At 40.3% G+C, this 21,329-nt stretch overlaps 1 protein-coding gene across 2 annotated transcripts in view; it reads right to left on the bottom strand.

Annotated features, from left to right (window-relative positions):
- Nucleotides 1–21,329, bottom strand: part of PPP4R3A (protein phosphatase 4 regulatory subunit 3A) — a 41,592-nt gene that overhangs the window by 2,398 nt on the left and 17,865 nt on the right. The window contains exons 4-13 of one of the 2 annotated variants that reach the window (XM_056133648.1): nucleotides 17,559–18,176; nucleotides 15,307–15,384; nucleotides 15,114–15,230; nucleotides 14,366–14,521; nucleotides 11,234–11,365; nucleotides 11,028–11,130; nucleotides 9,422–9,580; nucleotides 4,030–4,199; nucleotides 1,676–1,818; nucleotides 352–542 (exon numbers count right to left, since the gene is read on the bottom strand). In XM_056133648.1, coding sequence (XP_055989623.1) covers nucleotides 352–542; nucleotides 1,676–1,818; nucleotides 4,030–4,199; nucleotides 9,422–9,580; nucleotides 11,028–11,130; nucleotides 11,234–11,365; nucleotides 14,366–14,521; nucleotides 15,114–15,230; nucleotides 15,307–15,384; nucleotides 17,559–18,176 — 1,867 coding nt within the window. The remainder of the gene's footprint in view (nucleotides 1–351; nucleotides 543–1,675; nucleotides 1,819–4,029; nucleotides 4,200–9,421; nucleotides 9,581–11,027; nucleotides 11,131–11,233; nucleotides 11,366–14,365; nucleotides 14,522–15,113; nucleotides 15,231–15,306; nucleotides 15,385–17,558; nucleotides 18,177–21,329) is intronic. The other variant, XM_056133649.1, reaches the window with a different exon arrangement.

Here is a 21,329-nt window from a genome sequence, read left to right as displayed (position 1 = left end):
TAATTCCTCCAAACAATGGACCAGTAAAACGTAACTAATTTACTTCTCTCCTTTGGTGAGGAGAAATACTCCAAGTTCAGTTTATGGACCAAACATCATCAAAACACGAAACACATAGCGATAAAAGTTTACTGAGAAGGGAAAAAAATAAGCCTTCAGTATTATTTTCAGTCTTCCTATCCTCAGTGGAGTAATTATTTCTCCTCACCAACAGAAAATTTGGTCTTCACCTTCAGAATAGGTGAAATTCAATTCATCCACATTCTAAAAGCAACAATCATTAAATGTCTATGACACAACTGGCAATACTAATCATTTTGTCACTCCCCCCCGCCCCATTTCTCAACATACATTTCTTCCTTTCCATGAATTTACTTATTGGATCCATGATATCATCATCATTTTTCGTTTTGTCAGATGGAGACACAACGGCTTCTCCATCTTCCATGTCATCTTCATCTGTGTTAAACCACATCTCCTCTTCATCTTCTAATGTTCTGGCGTCTCTTCGATACCTATGATTCCTCAAAATGGAACGCATACTGGGAGTAAAGAGAGAAAAGCAGAGTAAACAGGTTACTCACATGAAAATTTAATTTACAAAATTTTATGTTTCTGGACACACCTGGCAGTGCTTGGGGGTCTCACTCAGGAGACCATGCAGCAGCAGGAGATTAAACTCTGGGCTCCTGCATGTAATACACGTGTTTTAGCCCCTTGCAGCTGTTTTCCCATCCTCTCAAGATTGGTCAAATATTGCTTTGATCTTAATAGATTAGTGGGATAAACAAAATATCAAACTGGTAAAAAGCCAGACCCGAGGCCTGCACTTCATGCAAGAGGCCCCAGTAGGATTTCCAGGCATGACCAGCAGAGACTCTGAGCATAGACCTGGGAGGAGTCTCTGAGCATTACGAGGTATGGCCCCAAAACAGAAAGAGAAAGAAGGGCCAGAGATGCACTACAGTTGTTAAGGTGCTTTCTTTGCATGCAGCTAGTCTGGATCTCCCAAAGTCTATCAGAGCGAAAGGCCAGGAGTAAGGCCCTGAACACAGCCAGGTGTGGTCCCAAATTCAAAACCAATAGAAAACCCCGGGGTCAGAGAGATGATCACCTGAGCACCACCAGGGCCACTTCTGACACCTCCCCAACAAAATTAAACAACAAAAAAACATGAAACAGAACAAAAATCCCTGCCAAAAACCCAACACAGATCTCTTACCAAACGTATTTTTAACACCAGGAATTAATGAATCATAATTAAAAAAATTTTTAAAAATATATCCTAAGTAGGTGAACTCAGGTATTCAGAAAGTGGTATAAAAATAGTAGGGCGTGGGGTGGGAGGGACATTAATACAATGCTCAGGAGGACTTGAGGGCCAACTGCAGCAACATTCTGTCAAGCAGGCCAAACAGTTCAATGCCACTTGGGCTCAGCAATGCAACTGTGTCGGGTCCAGTGATGCCAAGGAACCAAATCTGAGATCTTATGCCACGAGGATACTCACATAATGACCTACACCTTCAGGAAATCATGGATCTCACAATTCAGTCGGATCTATTTATATTGATCAAACTTTTGCTTACCATCTGCCAATTTCCTTCTCCCCTACCAAGCATAATACCAAACCCCAGATCACTAAATAAGCAGGTTCAAATATGTAGGAATTTACCTATCAAGTTTGGGATTATCTTGTCTTTCTCTTTGCTGTTCAAATCTCAGTTTCAATCCTTTAAATGTCTGTACATAATCTACATCTTCCAGGGCTTTCCAGTAATTTTCAATCACATGAGCAGTTAATGATTTTATATCTTCCTACAGAAAAAGAATCATAATTTAAAAACAAAAATAAAGAAAAATGGTAGGTTGAGCAAGATACAAAGGCAACTGTAATAAATTCACAAACCCACTCAATTTAACTTCATAAAAGTTTCCAAATTTGTCGTCAAATGATGAAAACAGGAATAACATATTAGTACCTTCAAGAGCCCCAGTTTTCAGTATACTCCACAAATGTGTATACTCTTTAATTTTCCAAAGTGAATGCCTACTAAGTGATTATGATTTGGAATCTGGACAGATCATAAAACGAGGATGGACGGTGCTATTATATAACAGTCTCAATATACGTAATGCAATTTACATGATAAAAAAGAAAATTCTTTATGTGTATTTCACACTGCGAGGGGGGGAGCGCGCGACACCTAGTGGTGCCCAGGGGCCCATATCATCATTAAAAAAAAATTTCTTTTGGGGAGCGGGGAGGGTGCACACCCAGTGGTGCTCAGGGCTTCCTCCTGGCTCTGTGCTCAGGCTACTCTATGGGATGCTAGGGATCAAACCTGGGTTGGCTGTATGCAAGGCAAATATCCTACCTATGGTACCACTGCTCCATTTTATTATTCTTAAAAAAAAAAAAAGAATAGAAAGAGACGCAGCAGAAAAGAGCTATTTCAATATTTGAGAATCACTGTTGTATGTCATGAAGTTGCTTTTTAGGTATGCATGTTTTAGTCAAGGTTGGGAAAACTCAGAAAAGTCTTAAGTTACAAAACACAGAAACTACAGTATCAGGAAGAAAAGAGATTGTCTTGACAACAGCTCTCTTCACTCTCCCTCCCTCCCTCTCTTCTGTGGTGCCAGGGACTGAGCCTAGGTTGACCTCATACAAGGCAAGTATGTCCCCCCCGCTACCTGAGGTTCTGGTCCCTTCCCTCCACGCCCCCATGTCCCTTGTCCTCGCTTCCCTGGTCAGCTCTAGTATACCAGACTTTGAAGAGATTATTTGGCATGAATACGTTCGAGTAACGACTCACTTGAATGCCGCATACAATCACAGGCAATTAGGCTAAATAGAGGACAAACAGGAAGTCATTCTAGCATTGAGAAATATTCCCAATTAGTGAAGGAAATTCAGTGTTCTTTCTGGCAAAGAACTGTACACTCAGGGCTAGAGAGATAGCAAAGGGTTGGGGGTTGTTAAGGACTTGCACGCGATGGGACCCTGTTTCCAATCTCCAGCACCACGGACACTTCCCTGAGCAGCACCAGAGGTCACTACTGAGCACAAAGCCAGGAAGAGCCCCTTAATTCTACAGCAAAGAACTATATATCCAAAACTGAACTGCATGTAGGCTAAAATGAAGCATTTAATTTTGACATAATTTTCATAGTTAAAAAACCAATGGCAATTTTACTTTCTTTTTTTGGGGAAATGATAATTTATCATTTTATTTTTATTATTCCAAAATATATTATAGTTGAGGCTGGAGAGATGATACAGCAGATGGGGCGTTTGCATTGCATGCAGCTGACTGAATCCCTGCCATCCCATATAGTCTCCTGTGTACTGCCAGGAGTGATTCCTGAATTCAGAGCCAGGAGAAGCCCCCGGTAATCAAGGGTATGACCTCCCCCCCAAAAATAAAAGTATTATTTAAAAAGTCACTCTCTCCTTCATAGCACTATATAATAATACTACTTGCTGCCTCCAAATCATAAGTTTAGCTAAATCTTCCAGTGACCTAATCTTCATTCTGGATACATGGTAAATCCTAATTTTGCCTTTCTACTTTTAGTGGGAAACTTTGAAGATACAAAATAGGACTTTCTAAGAATCTTGACCCTGTGAAGGTAAAAAGTAGTAATTTTATTAACTCCAAAAACTCTCCCGTGGCTATAGAAACCTGAAATATCCCTAAACTGACCCGGTTTTTGGAAGTGGTGCTAATTCCTTACTAGAACAGTACAGGAGATAAAGCATTTGCCTTGCGTGTAGCTACTCCAGCTATTACCCTGGTTTATTGGGGTGAAGAGTGGGGTTGGGGTTACTTTCTTAAAAATGATTTGCCACAGTAGAATTAAATGAATTCATGCATGCTTTTGAGAAAGAAGACTTTTAAAAAACTTGAATTAAACCTCTAACAAGGTTTTGGCAACACTAGTTTTCTTTTAAGCCAGACACAGAATCTCAAGCTGAAATACTTGAAAATCAAAATTCAACTAAAAAAACCACACAGAACCTACCACTCTTATAAATTCAAACATCTCTATTATGGCAGAGTTCATCAGATTGTAGCGGGATCCATTGTTGAGAAACGCTTTGACTACTGGTTCAAACAAAAAGCTTTTCATTATGTAGCGATTGTAAAACTCATCCTTTAATCCAATTATCTTTCTCTTAAAACGAAGAGCACCTGAAACAGATATTGTTGTTGCAATTATATAGCACACTTCTGTATTCTGTAATTAGAAAAAACATCCACTTTACAAATAAAGTTCCTTGTGCAGCAAAATGCTAGTTGAGTTTCCAGAAGTATGAAACCTGAAGATAAGGGATCATGAAAGGGTTATCAGGAAGAGGTATTTTAAAATTAGTGTGTGTCATCATAGGATACAAGTCTTCTAGTGTCAGAAAAAAAAATTTCTGCAAGTTGCTAATGACCAAAATACATTTTATGACTGAAATAAAAGCTAAAGGTTAAAAGTGAATTATCCTTTCATACTTCTTAAGCTGACATTTGTTTTATTTGGGCAATCCACTGTATTATTATTTTTGGACACTCTTGTTATGTATCAGACTCGTTGATTTGTGGACGTTTGTATAAAACCACAAAAATCTGCCAGACCCCAAATTTGCCAAATTTGCCTTCCCAAAGTTTAGAATTAAAAAAAAAAAAGAGTAGCTCTTTATGCTTACTGTAGCGAGTATGCTTTTTAAATGTTTTCTAGTTTTCATTTTTGTAATTAGGCTTTAACTTACAGATTAACAGGTATATTTACACCTTGAGGTATGGAGAGTTAAGTCACCATTCGTCAAGATCCAAATATACTCCGACGACTAGACTTCAACAAAGCCCTCTTTATCTAGGTGGGATTACCAGTAAGTTAATGCCCCAGTTACTGTAAACAGTTCAAAAAAGCATACTCACTTCATGCAGTCACATCGTCTTCGGTTGGCAAGATTAAATATTGTGTTTGTATTTTGATTTCTTTGGAGATCATGGAAGTGGCCCGTTAAATTGCCAATTTGTTATTAATCAAGTCCTTCATGAGCAGGTAGCCAGGCAACCATGCTGACACGGTTTCTGGGTGGGAAGGCAGAGGAGTAAAGCAGCTCAATTTTTCTTTAGATGGCAGAAAAGAGGTCCACAAGTGAATGCCCAATTAGGTACAGTTGACTATAAACTGCCTTAACAATGCAACTTATTTAAGAGTGTCTCTTTAGAGACACTCTGGGCAGGGAATTTCAAAAGTTTATAGAATAGTAATTGCATTTTATTTTTTCAAACTACTGAGTATTTCAAATATAGAAGCATGGTGAAATAAGACATTTTAAACATGAGGCATCCTTCTGTGTATTAAATCAAAATCTAAAAAAGGATTTATTACCCAAAAACCATGATCTTAAAAGTTTGGTGGGTTTATTTTTTTTTTTAACAAAAGATTTCTTTATAAAGAAACTTAGGCTTTTCCATTAGTTAAGAATGAAAATACTAAAGAGCTCCCGCTAAAGAGGCCAAACTAAGATTTTAGTAATTAAGACAAGAGCTATTCTTACAAATTGGTACTCCAACTCTGCAGGTTTTGTGAAGACTTGTGCCCTACTGTAACACACACTCATGTTCAACCTTCAGGTCTGCATGCAGTTTCTAGATTAAGCAAAGCAAACTCCCTTCCTAAAATTCACGGACAACAGGAATGCAGTTCTGTCTAGAAACTGCTGATGCAGAAAGTAACTCTGAAGATCTTGTTTTTGCTGCTTGTTTTTATGTGCCTTCAAGAATTTAAGAATTATATTATTTTCCACTCAATACTTCCCCCCAAAAGAAAACTGCCTCAAAAAAAAAAATCCAACTTCTACTTTTTTCTTTTTGGGTCACACCCAGCGATGCTCGAGATTACTACTGGCTCTGCACTCAGGAATGACTCCTGGCAGTGAGTGGGTGACCATATGGGATGCTGCAGATTGAACCTGGTTCGGCCGTGTGTAAGGCAAACGCCCTCCCGCTGTCCTATCACTTTGCCCCCCAACTCCTACTTTTTACTATTAAGTAAAATAGCTTTCAAATGTACCAATGAATTCTATGAAGTTGCTCAAAGAAAAGTATTTGAGTCAGATCAAATTGGCATAACCACAGAATGTTCAATGTAAAGTACATTCTAATACTTTCTCATGTGATTAATGTCAACTGAATCTACAATGATTAAAGCATCCAGTCTAATGAACACCAAAAAACTTTCTTTTTTCCTTTTTAGGTCACCCCGTCCATGCTCAGGGGTTTATTCCTGGCTCTGCACTCAGAATTACCCCTGGCATTGCTCGGGGGGACCATATGGGATGCTGGGAATCAAACCCGGGTTGGCTGCATACAAGGCAAATGCCTTACTCGCTGTGCTATCGCTCCAGCCCCAACAAAAACTTTTTTTATTTCTATCACAGACTGCCATCTTTGAACAAAAACATAAAACCCCAGGCAACATGCAAGTATTACTGACAAGACCACTAAAACGAGAGTGGTAAAACTGATAGGTATGTATGTATACATGCACATACAGAAGTAATCTATAAAGACTACACTTGGAGAAGACTGCTGGTGTCACCCATAGAATATCAAATAAGTACACTATTAAAAGCAGCATTTAACCACTTACTATGATCTTTTGTTTTCACAAGTGGGCATCTAAATTTATACAACTCTTAAAAAAAATACACACACACACACAAACACCTAGTATTTAAGGTGTTTTTCCTTACAAGACCAAAATGGTGTAAATACCCTCAACCGTATACTTAGTGTCCCCCCCCCCCCCAATTCTTCTTCTCTTTTTTTTGGTTTGTTTTTGGGCCACACCTGGCAATGCTCAGGGCTTACTCCTAGTTCTGCACTCAGGAACTACTCCTGGCAGGCTTGGGAGAATATATGAGGCAGAGGGGATAGAACCTGTGTTGCATATGTGCAAGGAAAACTCACTGTACTACCTCTCCAGCCCAGTTTTAGTTTTCTTTGATATACGCTTGGCAAAAGTCTTAAAGAGGAGCCAGAGAGATAGTATAGCAAGTGCCTTACCTGCTCTATTTCTCAGCTCTGCACTTTTTGCTTTTGCACCACACCCGGTAATGCTCAGTGTGTATTCCTGAATTAGCTGCACTCAAGCTAAAGCACCCTACCTGCTGTACTATCACTCTGGCCCCTGGTTTCGTATTTGAATTTTATATGATTATGCTACCCCCCCCCCCGTTGAAGTTAGTCCTTTAATAAAGTGCACATTTTAATCACCTCAATTTTCCTAGCTATATAATAACCAAGACATATGTGTTATTCACTGAGTCAATATATAAAAACCTTCAAATCATTAAGATATGATAGGTGTAATAAATTCATTGAAACAGACTGCTTATCATTCATTGAACTTTTTAATTGACTCACTGATTTCCTTCACTCAGACAAAAACTTCTGTTTTGTGAAAATCTATTCCAAGAAGCATTTTGAACTCTTTTCTAAATTGTCTTTGCTCTTTTTAAAATTTTCACTTTTGCTCTGATGAATGGGTGTGTGTGTGTGTGTGTGTGTGTGCAAAACGGAATCACTGAATTTATTTTTGCTGTCACTTACAATCTAGAATGCCGGGTGCTATCTGTTACTTTACCCTTTCAGTAACTGTAATCTCAAAGTTGAACTTACCACGTAAGTTCTTTCTGTACAAGGTAAACGACAGCTGTAATCATTACTCCATAGAATGTTTAACAACATTTAAGAAGGAAATCTAGTTTAAAAAAAAAATTTTTTTGGGGGGTGGGTCATGGGGTTCCCAAGAGCACACATAGCAGTGCTTGAGAAACAATGCAATGTTGGTGATTGAAGCCACACCTTCAACAAGCAAACCATGTGCTCTGATCCTCAGTGGTACCCCTGGGCTCCTTCATTATTAATTTTTGTTTTGGTCCACACTTGGTGTGCTTAGGAGCTACTCCTGGTTCTCTGCTTAAGTTGAGGCAGCCACGTCATTTCTCGGGGGGGTACTTGGAGGATAGAGGGGTTACCATGTGGGGCTAGGGACTGAAATCTAGGCCTCCTGCACACAATGCATGGCATGCTCAAGTCGGCGGAGCTACTTCGTTTTGGGGCCACATTCAGCGATGCTCAGGGCTGACTCCTGGCTGAGAGCTCAGGATCACTCCTGGCAGTGCTTCAGGGACCGCATGGGATGCTGAGGACTAAATACAGGTTGGCCATGTGCAAAGCAAATGCCCTACCTGTTTTACTATCTCTCCTGACTCATCAAATAATAGTTTTTTAAAAAAAGGAAAAAAAAAGTTAACAGAAGAATGTCTTTATAATACGTTAAAAAAAAAGTTGAATAAAACAAGCTGGAAAAAACACTGAACATGTATATTCAAGCCTCTAATTAGTAGGTGATTATGCCTTTTAACAGCAACAAGAACAACCAATCTTACCCTAAGAAGCAAAAATGTAAGAGAATTCCCAGCAGATATCTCTAAATTTCACCTACCAACTTACCAGAGAAAACTGGCTGTTTTTACTTCCAGTTCAGAAGGTTCTCAGGAGAACAGTCACCTTTTGCAAAATCTAGAAGATCTATGTATTATCCCCATCAAGGACCACATGGCAACCCTGTAGGCCATATACTGTTACTGTCCCCATCCCAAACACAACCTTTGACATAGTATGTGTGGGTGTAGTGTTTACAGACTGGATATGGTCACAGTGGTAGTGTGCCTGCCACCTCTATTCTAAAGCAACAAAGATAACACAAAACAATAAAGCAAACACATTTTAGTAAATCTTGGAGGGAAGTATCTGTGGAAATAATGAATAAATCATCTACATCTGAGTTTGCATTTGTCCTGTTAACAGGGTTTTGGGGAACTCAGGACCATTACATATTTTTCAAATTACAAAACCATCCTTCTTGATTGAGGACACTCCAGTCTAATGAACACCAATTTTTTGGGGGGGGGTGGGGGGAAGCGAGGAGAGCGTCAAATCTGGCAATGCTCAGGGGTTACTTCTGGCTCTGCACTCAGGGATCACACCTGGTAGTGGCTCAGGTGCCACATGGGAAGCTGGGGATTGAACCCAGGTCGACTGTGAGCAAGAAAAGCAACCTACCCACTGTACCTTCTCTGGCCCCAAACACCTAATTCTTAATTAGATACACCAGTCAAAAGTGGGAAAAAGCCCCCACAACAACCCAAAATAAAAAATACTTGAGACCAAAGTATCAAAAATTTAATTAAAAACAAAAACCAAAAACCATACTTAAATTGTGGAAAAACTATATAATCAGTATAGTTTACTAGACTCTAGGTTGCCTCACCTAAAAATTAATGTATTTTCTTCTCAGAACATAATCACTGTAAAAGAGACTTAATTCTACCTATAGTAACACTTACATAATGCTAAGAAAGCATGCCTTGAAGCCATCAGGACAAGCACTCTCCGAAGGATGTCCTTATTAATAATGTAATTCTTTATGTGGTAGGTATGATGCTCCACACAAAACGTTAACAATTCCAACACAAGTGCCAACAATTGAGCTGTTTGAAAATCATCTAAAATAAAATAAAAAAAAGAACATTTAAAGACATCTTTTCCTCTAATTTTAAGAATCCAGATTTCAATCAGGTTAAATCCTTGTATCAAGCTACCCACAAACAACAACAAAAAGCTAAGGAAACAGTAACTAGCATTTTTTTGAACACTGCCATGTACCAAACCATTTAATTCGAATGACTATCTGTGAGAAATAATTTCAAAAGACCTATGGCTGAACTGTTTCGGTAAGGCACAGATGGAATGCAATGCTATTAGATATGCTTTTACCCATGTGAAAGAATGTTCTTCTGTGTCCCAGTATCTCAACAGAGATGCATGGATTGCCATAGATCTTATCAGAAACCACTTGGTCCTCTAGTGCTGACTCCAGTGTTGGTACCTCCTTTATCACACCTGAATACCAGTGAAGCACAATCACTGGTTTACCATTCTCCCTTACCTGGCAGCAAACCTCTGAAAAGTATTTTCACTCACATTCTTCACATCCTACTATGTAACCCTCCTATGGACTACATAGCAATGGCACCAATGAGTCACACAATGAATTTCCAATGTGTGCTGTATTACATGTGAGCTTGGAAAGAAGCCTTAGACTTACCTACAACAAATAAAAGGATACAGGAAAAATGTCTTCTAAACTTGATTCTAGAGTATGAGCAAGTGAGTGTGTGTGTAGGTTAATAACGCTATAATTATATAAGTTGCTATATGACACGCAAATTCGTGAAGCGTTCCATATTTTTGGGGCTGGAGCGATAGCACAGCGGTGGGGCGTTTGCCTTGCATGCAGCCAACATGGCCGACCCGAGTTTGATTCCTCCGCCCCTCTCGGAGAGCCTGGCAAGCTCCCCTTGACGTATTCGATATGCCAAACACAGTAACAACAAAGTCTCCAATGGAGACGTTACTGGGCTCGCTTGAGCAAATCGATGATCAACGGGAGGGCCTTTATCTTTTTATCTTTATGCTGAAAAATCATACTCTATTCTCAAAAATGTCAACATATTCTCAATGAAGACCCCACAACTACTTTCTTTTTTTTGCTTTTTGGGTCACACCTGGCGATGCTCAGGGGACCATATGGGATGCTGGGAATCGAACCCAGGTTGGCTGCGTGCAAGGCAAAATGCCCTACCCGCTGTGCTATCTCTGCAGCCCCCATCCACAACTACTTTCTAAACATACAAAAACAGTTTAATTTTAGCTTCAGTTATACAGTTAAGTACAAATAACTTAGTTTATACTTTAAAAACATTTTCATACTGTTATAGTTCATCTATATGCATGCAAATTAATACAAATGTGTTCATAAAATACTGAAACAATAATCTCATAATATTTTTGTTTATATTATTTCTTTATGGTAAACAAATGGTTTGAACCATTCTTTAGATGACTCTTAGCAACAACCTAAGTCTCAGAATTCAAGAGCCTTTATCTTACCTTTGCTAGGTTTGTCTTCTGTTGTGTTTGCCAGTAACGGAGCAGTGAGGACATGCATACAGTGTTTATAGAAGAAACCCAGAAACTCAGTCTTTTCTGTTTTCTAAGGGATTAAAAACACTTCCATGAACGTTAACTGCACTGGATCCTATCCTCCATAAAAAACAAAGACTATTTTGAAAAGGAGAAAAACACCCATGGCTTACGTTGGCTGTAGCTAACATATTCTCTGGATCAACTAAAGTTCGAAGCAGGCCCATTAGTTGGACTGCTCCTCCAAGTTCAGGGTCTGTATCACAAATCATATGTTCTATGATGAGGTTGATGAGCAAAATATCCTGGGGTGAAAAATAAACATAGTTAGAAGCACTTTTTACAAAGACTAAAAAGGCACATACAATTACAACATTATACCTATCTCTAATAAAAACTTCCTTCTGAATAAAGTTAATGGGTCTTATTAGGTTTATAGCCTTAATTCCAAGAACACCAGGGGCCAGAAACAGCGCAGTAGTCTAGGCACGTGCTGTCCCAACTCCTGGAACACAAGGCCATGCAAGCATCATATAGTCCCAGTGGTTCTGCAGTTCCATAGGATACAAACAGTACGGCATCCTCAAACTCTAGTATTGAACTGTCAAGACAGCTTCCCATTACTTCCCATTATCACTGGGAGGGGGCTTGGAACCCCCGGAGCGCTCCTGGGAGCACCCCTGCAACAGCAAAACTATTTAACTACAATTGGTAACAGTCTTCTATTTTTTCACTACGTTTTAATAGCTCCTACATATGGCAAAAAATAACTATTTCCCATATATAGAATGAAGCTTTCATTTGAAATAAATTGAAAAATAAAATAAATTTAAGAGAAAACAGCTGAATGTCAGAAATTAAGAAAAATAGTATCTAACATATTTATAGAACAAAGAGGTGAAGAGATTCTAATGCCAGAAAACTGAGTGCTAGTTTTCCTAAAGCTACTGTTCTTGGCCCAAGGAGTACAGGAGTAGGATTGAGCAAGAAAAAATCCCTGCTCTTACCTCTAAATGCAATGGCAGGACAAAAATGCAGACAATACATGGAAAGGTCTAACGTATATGAATGATTACTGTATTACTGTCTAAGTCACAGAGCCAACAAAACTAGCATTTCACTTTTTTTGCTTTTTGAGTCACACTTGGTGATGCACAGGGGTTACTCCTGGCTCATGCACTCAGAAATTACTCCTGGCGGTGCTCGGGGGACCCTATGGGATGCTGGGAATCGAATCCAGGTGGGCCATGTGCAAGGCAAACGCCCTACCTGCTGTGCCATTGCTCCAGCGTTTCACTTTAGTCATAAAGAAAATTTGGTTCTTAAGATAGGTTATTTTTGTTGCTGTTTTTGTGCCAGACCTGGCAATGCTTGGAAGTTACTCCTGGCTCTGAACTGAGGTATCACTCCTGGTGGTGCTTGGGGATGATGTGGGACACTGGGGATTAAACCTATGTTGACTGTTTGCAAGGCAAGTGCCCTACCCACTGTACTATTTCTTGGGCTCAAGACTGGACTATTTCAAAAAAGTTAAAATGTAACATAACTTTGAGCAGTATTTTAAAAGTCACTCTAGGCCACATCCTGGCAGTGCGTGGGTGACCATATTCGGTGTTGGAAATGCAACCTGGGTCAAGCCGCTGCGACAGGCAAGTGCCTTAATTGCTGTCCTACCTCTCTGGACCCCCTTCTTTGCCATACCCAGCTAGGAGCAAAACTTACTACCACCAGGGCTTGAGGGACCATGGTGTGCTGGTGGACTGAGCTGGGTTGGAGGCACACAAGGCAAGCACATTCTCTGTTGTACTATCTCTCCAGCCCCTCTTTGTTTATTTTTAAGTAAAACGTTTCATTTCATTTCATTTCATCATCCTGTTATTCGTCGATTGCCTCGAGCAGGCCCCAGGAACATCTCTTTCATCCTAGCCCTGAGATTATATTCAAGGCTCTTTAGGAGAATGAGACCCATTATTGTTACTGGTATCTGGCATATTTGGTACGCCACGGGGAGTTTGCCAGACTCTGCCCTGTGGGCAGGCTACATTCGATAGCCTGCAAGTTTGTCCAAAGTAGTAATGAGACAATAAGATATCATAAAAAAAAAAGTTCTGATAAGATAAGTAAAACGTTATTTCTAAAATTTCTAGAGGGGAAATTGGGAGAAGGGAAGAACTATTGCCTTAATTATCTGAAAAGAAGAGAGTCCACATTTAGGGATGCCACACATGCCAGGCATCTATAGTCAGGAGTGCCCTTCATATAACTAGGACATTCTTCCATCTATTGAAAAACTGGGCTGGAGCGATTGCACAGCAGATAGGGTGTTTGCCTTGCACGTGGCTGACCCGGGTTTGATTCTCAGCATCCCATATGTCCCCTGAGCACCACCAGGAATAACCCCTGTGTATTGTGGGGTGTGACCCAAAAAGAAAAAGAAAAACAAAACAAAACAAAAAACTGCTGCTTTAAACATGAGACCACCTTCTTTCCTATGGTTAAAGAAAGTATTCCAAGTGTCTGAAGGGTGGGAGGAAAGTACCTCAAGTACTTTCCCAGGGACTATGTTTTATTCATTTTTCTAGTTTTACCTAGGTTGACTGTGCACAAGGCAAGCATCCTATCCGCTTGTCCAATCACTCTTCTCCTTGACTTCATTCTGTTTTTTCGTTTTGGGTCACACCCGGTGATGCACAGGGGGTTTACTCCTGGCTCTGCACTCAGAAATTATTCCTGGCTGTGCTTGGGGGACCATAGGAGGGGATGCTGGGCATTGAACCTAGGTTGGCTGCATGCAAGGCAAATGCCCTACCCGCTGTACCACTGCCCCTTGATTTCATTCTTAATTTTGAGAATGTATCACCAACAGTCAGTAATAAAATATAGGCAATAACTCATTATTCCAAGTATGAAAGAAAAGTGGTTTAGTCAAATGACTTAGAAAAGCTAACAGTATGTTACTGTTAGAAGTTCAAAGTTTCATCTGGGTTGGAAGATGGTAAAAGAGCAAGAGTGCACACTTTGTATGCAGGAACCCGTGGTTTAACCCCTACTACAGCACGTTCTCTGAACATTTCTGGGAGGATCCCCCAACCCCACAAAAAGGAAACTGATCTCAAAAAACCTGAAAAATAAAAACCTTAACAATAATTACTGCTCTAAGCAATTTGCGAACTGGGACTGGAGCCAGTTAAGGGGGAAAGGCCATTTGAGAAAGGCCACAATTTTCCCAAACATTAACTCTTTACATCTTAAAAATAGTCACAGCTCCCCACGTATATTTACTTATTAGTACAAATAATATTTACCTTGTTGTTTATTTTTTGCTCTGTTAACTTCTTACTTACATCATCATTCTGCTGTGCCTCCTGCATGACAAACTCTCGTACCATGGACGGATTATATTCAACCAAGTATGAGAATATATCAGTAGCAGCACTGCGCACCTGCGTGTCATCCATACCCTGCAGATAAAGAGCACCCAGTCCTCTTATACTGGCATGCATAGGAACCGACGGCTATGTAAATCCCAAATCCCAAACCAAATGAAGAGGAAAATATGGAAGGGGGGGTGGGGCGGGGGAAAAGGCAAGGAAATTCTGACTATGGATAAAGTTGCACTTTTTTTTTTGCTTCTTGGGTCACACTCAGCAATACTGCTTAGGGGTCACTCCTGGCTCTGCACTCAGGAATTACTCCTGGCAGTGCTCAGGGGTCCATATGATGCCAGGGATCAACCCTGGTCGGCCTAGGTTAAACAAAACAAAACAAGCAAACAAAAAACCCCCCCCGAAAATGACATGCCATGTAATTTTCCCATCCCAACCCTGGTGTGCAAGGCAAATGCCCTACCCACTGTACTATTACTCTGGCTCCTGAAGTTGTACTTTTATTCCCTTTTACTTTTCTACTACTCTTATTTCAAAACTTACAAAGAAATTATTTCCGAATAGAAAACCTCTCCAAGTTCTCTGTAAGTAGTCTCAATATGTTACTTGTAGCTTGTGTATTACATGTAAGTATTCTATTTTTGTAAATTAAAAGAAATCAACTTACTAGGATGACTTCTAGAGCTGGTAGTATGCCCATGTTTGACAACGTCTTGAAAAAAGCATCTCTGTTTTGAGGCTGTAGCGTTTGGGAAAACGCACAGAATTCTTTTAAAAAGTTAACCTAAAATTAGAAAAAAATGAGTGAGTGTAAAATCTTTATTACAGTCTTCTGACCTTCATAATATCAAATCACCTACCAATTCCTGTCTCTTTTCCTCATCCGTTGCTTCATCCGTTAGTTGTGCAAACAAATCTGTCAGAAACTTTTCATCTTCCTATGCAAAGGATACATTTATGTTAATCTTAGAGTATGTTAACATATAATTTCAAGATAATAAAAGACAAAAATGAAATGCCACGTGGGGCCGGAGCAATAGGGTAGGATGATGACCTTGTAAGTGGCTGGGATCAACACCAGCATCCAATATGGGCCCCCAAGCATCAACAGGAGTACTGAGTATAGAGCCAGAAGTAACTATAGAATTGCAGGGTGAGAACCAAAAAGTCACACACACAACAAAACAGTAATAATAAAAAACAAATGGCATGCCATGCAATTGTCCCATTCCAGTAGGGCTTAATATAAGTTTTAAGTCTATCATGTCATTCTTACAATGTTACAATCATCAAACAAACAAAAACACAGGAGGTGTATAAGTTTTAGATTTTTAGATAAATGTCTGTTCCACTTAGACTATCTATATACCACAGGATAATATACTTAGAAGGTCTCTGACACTCTGATGACGCAAATGCAAATGATGGCTGAATTTGTACACATCTTGATTCTATGTTTTGGACAGATTCCTGGAAACTGCTCTCTAGGAATTCCTATGCAGGTACCCAAAAACCAAGACCCGAGAAATTGAGCATACTGAAGCAAAACAAAATTCAACAAGCATTTATTGATTGATTGGTGGTGTATGGTCATACCCGGTAATGCTCAGGGGTTACTCCTGGCTCTGCAACTCAGGAACCACTCCTGGCGTTGCTTGGGGAACCATATGGAATGCCGGGGACTAACCCCAGTTGGTCATGTGCAAGGTAAATGCCCTATCCACTGTATTATTACTCCAGCCCCAGCAACAAGCAACCCTTAACAATAAAAAACATGCTTAGGGGCCAGAATGATAGTATAGTGGGTAAAGCATCTGCCTTGCATACTGCCTTGCATCAGCTGACACAGGTTCAATCCCTGGCACCCCATATGGTCTCCTGAGCCCCACGAGTAGTGATCCCTGAGCACAGTTGGGAATAGCCCCAGATTAAAAACAAAACAACCCCCCATGCCTAACAGTCTTACACTCAATGCTTCACATGTGTGATTTTAATCTTCAAATGACTCTATAGGCTAATCACTAATATCTTTTTCATCAGTAAACCCAGGGTGAAGTGATAGTACAGTAGATAATGTGCTGTAGTCCCATCTGGGTGCTATCCCTGGTACCCCCTATGGATCACCGAGCTCTGCCAGGAGTGACCCCTGAGGGCAGAGTTGAGCTATGACTAATTTCTGCACACCACTGAGTATGGCCCAAAATCTGAAGGGGGAAAAGTGGGAATCAGGAAAAGAACATGTTAGCAGAATAAGAGAACCGCCCAGTTCACACAGCTGTTTACTGACAGAACTGAAATGGACATTCACACCAAATTTTCCCATAAAAATGTATTCCAGCAGAAGATGGGCAATTATTTGCCAGCATCTGCCATTCCCGTAATCTTAAAAACTGGGTATTCAACATTATCATTGGCTGAGATTTCTATAAATTCCTCAAGAATTTACATTCCACATTTAATGACATGCCACATAGTTTCATTTTCTTTCCTCTTCCATTATTTTCTAGTCTATAAACAGTTCACAACCCTAATATTCTGCACATTCAATGACTTCTGAAGATCATTCTTTTTTTTTGCTTTTTTTGGGTCACACCCGGTGATGCTCAGGGGTTACTCCTGGCTCATGCACTCAGGAATTGCTCCTGGCGGTGCTCAGGGGACCATATGGGGTGCTGGGAATCAAACCTGTGTCGGTCATGTTGGCTGCATGCAAGGCAAACGCCCTACCCGCTGTGCTATCACTTCAGCCCCTGAAGATCATTCTTTTTTTTTTTTTTAAGTTTTTTTTTGGGGCCACACCTGGTGGTTCACAGGGATGTGCTATGTGCTCAGGGATGAATCCTGGCAGTGCTCAGGTGAGCATCTGGGGTGTGAGTCATGCACCGTAACCACTGTACTACCACTCTAGCCCCGGTTTTTCCTCCCAACTTCATCACCTACCTTAACCCAAATACATATTACCTATCTCTTGGAATATTGCCAAAATTCTTGCTGACAAAAATGCAAACACGTATATTAAAAAAAACCCACCAAAAATCTTTTCTGTTAAACACAACAATTTAAGCTTATCAATCAAGACTTAACTTTTTAAGTAGGAAAAAAAGTAACATACCTGTAACATACCAACAATTTCTACCTTATTGAAAAATATAAAGGAGTGAAGTGTTGACAACATATTTTCTTCAAAGACTGAAGGGGTAGGTAGAACCATATCTTGTATATACTGAACTCTGTATGTCTGATGAATCTTTTGTTTCAGCTCAGGATCTGATATGGGAATCACTTCTTTAAACTTGGCTGTTTTTGTTAGAAATTCCCTGTGTTTTCGTGGTTGTGATAAAGCAGGATCATATTCTAAGCATCCAATGACGTCCATTATACATTCCTCAGAAAACATAACTTCGAAAAGAGCAGTTCGGTTCAAGAGGAATATACCTTTGATAATTTCATACAAGTGGTGTAGTCCTTCAATGTTTTCCAAATCCTCACACACGTGAAAAAGCTCTAAGAGCTTTTTAATATAACCCTCATTTTCCAGTGCTAGTGCAAGTTTTTCACGACGAAGCGGGGAAGGTAAAGATGATGCCACAAGTTCAGCAATCTCCTCAAGGCGACTTAATTCACAAGACGGCAATTCTAAACCTGGTGATGACATATCATCGAAACGTTCTTCTTCAGATTCATCGACAAGGTCCTGAGTGATGTCCACTGAAGGGTCCTTTCCTTGAACCTATTGAATAAGATTTATAGAAGCTGACGAAACATAAGCTAGCAAATATGAACAATATTCTTAGATAAAAGTGAGATTTGTAATAGTTCTTTCCAAATTTAAAGCTCTTCAAATGATGCAAGTGCCACCTGTTCACAAGTAACCAAATACTCTGAATTTTAACTTCATCAGAAATGGAAAGAGCTTCCTCAGAAAATTCAGATTTTACCAGCAAGAGAAACATTCTAACAGAAACTGTGACTGTGATGCAAGAATGCCCTGTAATCCCAAAACATACATGGCTAAAGCTAAGTAAAACAACAATCTCATATCCATGGCTGTCTTTTATAACAAACTTGGGCATATTTCAGAATACTGCTGGCACTGTATTATAGGACAGACACTACCAAACTCTTCAGATGCTAACTTTAATGTCGAATTCAAATAAATACCAAAATGCTGTGATCACAAAAAAATATACCTAAGTACAGGAGTAAGGAAAATAGTCAATATAAATTCTAGAACAAAGTTCTAGGATGAGCACTGCTGGATGTAGTCCCCCCAAACAAAAATTACAATATAAAACAAGACAAAAACAAAACAGGTTAAGTAACCAAAACCATGGGAAAGTCTCCCTTTCAATACCCCAAATTTGTACTTTCCATGATTTACAAGTCTTATAAATTTTCAGATCTCAACTTAGTGTAGGATCTCTGATTATTAAGATTTCATAACAAGGGGCTGGAGCAATAGCATAGCGAGTAGGGAGTTTGCCTTGTAACCCCCTAAAAAAATACCCCCCAAAAGATTTTACAATAAAACATATTTAACTAAAGGGGGGGGGGATTGGGAGGGAGGGAACAATATACACCCAGCAGGGCTCAGGGTTTACTGCTGACTCTACCCTCAGGGATCATTCCTGGAGGGCTCGGGAATCAAACCTGGGTTGGTGTACACAAAGTTAAGTACCCTAACCACTGTACTATAGTTCCAGCCTGTAAAATATACTTTAAAGCGAAAGTATGCTTTGATAAAAGGTCACAGACATAATCTTAGCTTTATATCTGAGATACTAATCACCAAAGGCACTCAACAGGCAAAAAACCCCAAAACCCAAAAAACAAACAAAGAAAGAACTCCACCAAACTTGAGAAAGATGGCTGCTGGATCCTGGAAAAGGAAGATCTTGAATATGCCTTGGATATGCAAGATAGTATGGTCTTCATCCTTTCTTTTTTTTAAGTTCTCAGGTCACATCTGGTGGTGCTCAGGAGTTACTGCTGGCTCTGCACTCAGGAGACCATTTGGGATGCTGGGAGTCAAACCTGAGCCAGCCACATGCAGGGCAAGCGCCTTACCTGCCTGGACTCCTGTGTAACCCACTGCAGCACCAGTGAGAAGTCAGACACTTTTCTGGTGGAAGTCTTCATTGGTTCCACATTTGGTAAGTGTATAAGCTCTCATTATAGTTTTTAGATTTTTAAGAATTATAACCTTGAATGGCTGGAGTGATAGCACAGCGGGTAGGGTGTTTGCTTTGCATGAGGTCGACCTGGGTTTGATTTCTCTGCCCCTCTTGGAGAGCCCGGCAAGCTACCAGAGTATCCCGCCTGCATGGCAAAGCCTGGCAAGCTACCCGTGACGTATTTGATATGCCAAAAACAGTAACAAGTCTCACAATGGAGACGTTACTGGTGCCAGCTCAAGAAAATCAATGAACAACGGGAGGACAGTGACAGTGATGACCTTAGATATAGAAAAATAGTGGCATTTGGAAAAATCAGACGAGGGTCAGAAAGAGGCACTTAGATATTAAAGCACTTGTCTTGCCTGCAGGACAAGTGGTTTGATCCCAAAGCACAACCAGGAGTGATCCTTGAGTACCACTGGGCATGGTCCTGATCCCCCAAATAGTAAAAAATAAACAAAAAAACAAGCAAAAAAGGGGAAAAGCAATCATAAAGAGGGACAAGAGATCTTATAATAAAAACACAATGGTGAATTAATTTGCAAATATGAAGGTTAAGAAGGTAATCAAGGGCCAGAGAGAGAAAGCAAAGGGGCTTGATCTTGGCACCACATGTGGTTCCCGAAGTACTGCCAGGGAGTGACCCTTGATAACTACTTGGTGTGGCCTAAATACCAGAGAAAGACATACTTGATGAGACCTGAAATGCTGTCCTAAAAGCATTCAGCGGAGCTCAGGGAAAAATCCCAATTGCTTGGTGGAACAAATAGTACCAGGGACTCAAACCCACACCTCCTGTATGCAAATCAATCACTACAGCCCAACAATTTATCTAGTGTAGGAATGTTCATCTCAGGAAAGAGAGCAAAAGTTGCCTGAATGATGGGTACTTTCAGCATACTTGGGAGCTCATTGACCTCGATTCCTTTTTCTTTTGGCCACTGTAGGCTTACACTCGGGTATCCATCTTGGCAGGGCTCAGCAAACCAACTGGGGTGCCAGGACTGAAGCTGGGTCAGCCACATGCAAGGCCAGTGTCTTAGCCATGGCACTATCTTTTCAGCCTCTCAATTCCCTAAGGTAGAATTTCACAAGACAAAATCTCGAGGAATCTGCTATAAATTATGGGACATAAAGAGTGTGAAGAAAGCAGTTTAAGTGAGAAGGTCAGAGAGTTCAAAGAATATAGTATGTTGACCCGGGGCTCCAGCATGAAAAGCATACTGAAGTCCTCGGCCTGACCTCTTCATGGCTCCCCTAAGCATCACGCCAGGAGTAGCACTGCCAGATGTGACCTAAAGTCAAACCAAACTACAGATGTATAAAATATATAGTAGAAAAATTGCACATGGCAAAGGGAAACAGTGTCTCAAGAACACTTTAACTTTGGGGCCAGCGCAATAGTCCAGTGGGGAGGGCATCTGCCTTGCACACAGCTGACCTGGGTTCAATCCTTGGTATTCCATACAGTCCCCCTGAGAACCTCCAGGTGTAATTCCTGAGGGCAGTCAGGAGTAACCCCTGAGCATCTCTGGGTGTGACCCAAAAGGCAAACAAACATCCCGCCCCCTAAACCCAGCAGCACCCTGGATCTTCAGCTAAGAACCATCCAAAGCAAAGGCTGACAAACTAGTCAAACCTAGTCACAGCTATTCTTTAGAAACCCTTTTTCTTTCATTTTATTATTTTTAAAAAAATTTTGGAGT

The sequence above is a fragment of the Sorex fumeus genome, unplaced genomic scaffold (assembly GCF_029834395.1).
Source record: "Sorex fumeus unplaced genomic scaffold, SorFum_2.1 ptg000098l, whole genome shotgun sequence".
NCBI classification, from domain to species: Eukaryota; Metazoa; Chordata; class Mammalia; order Eulipotyphla; family Soricidae; genus Sorex; species Sorex fumeus.
This window is presented reverse-complemented; position numbering and strand designations above follow the sequence as displayed.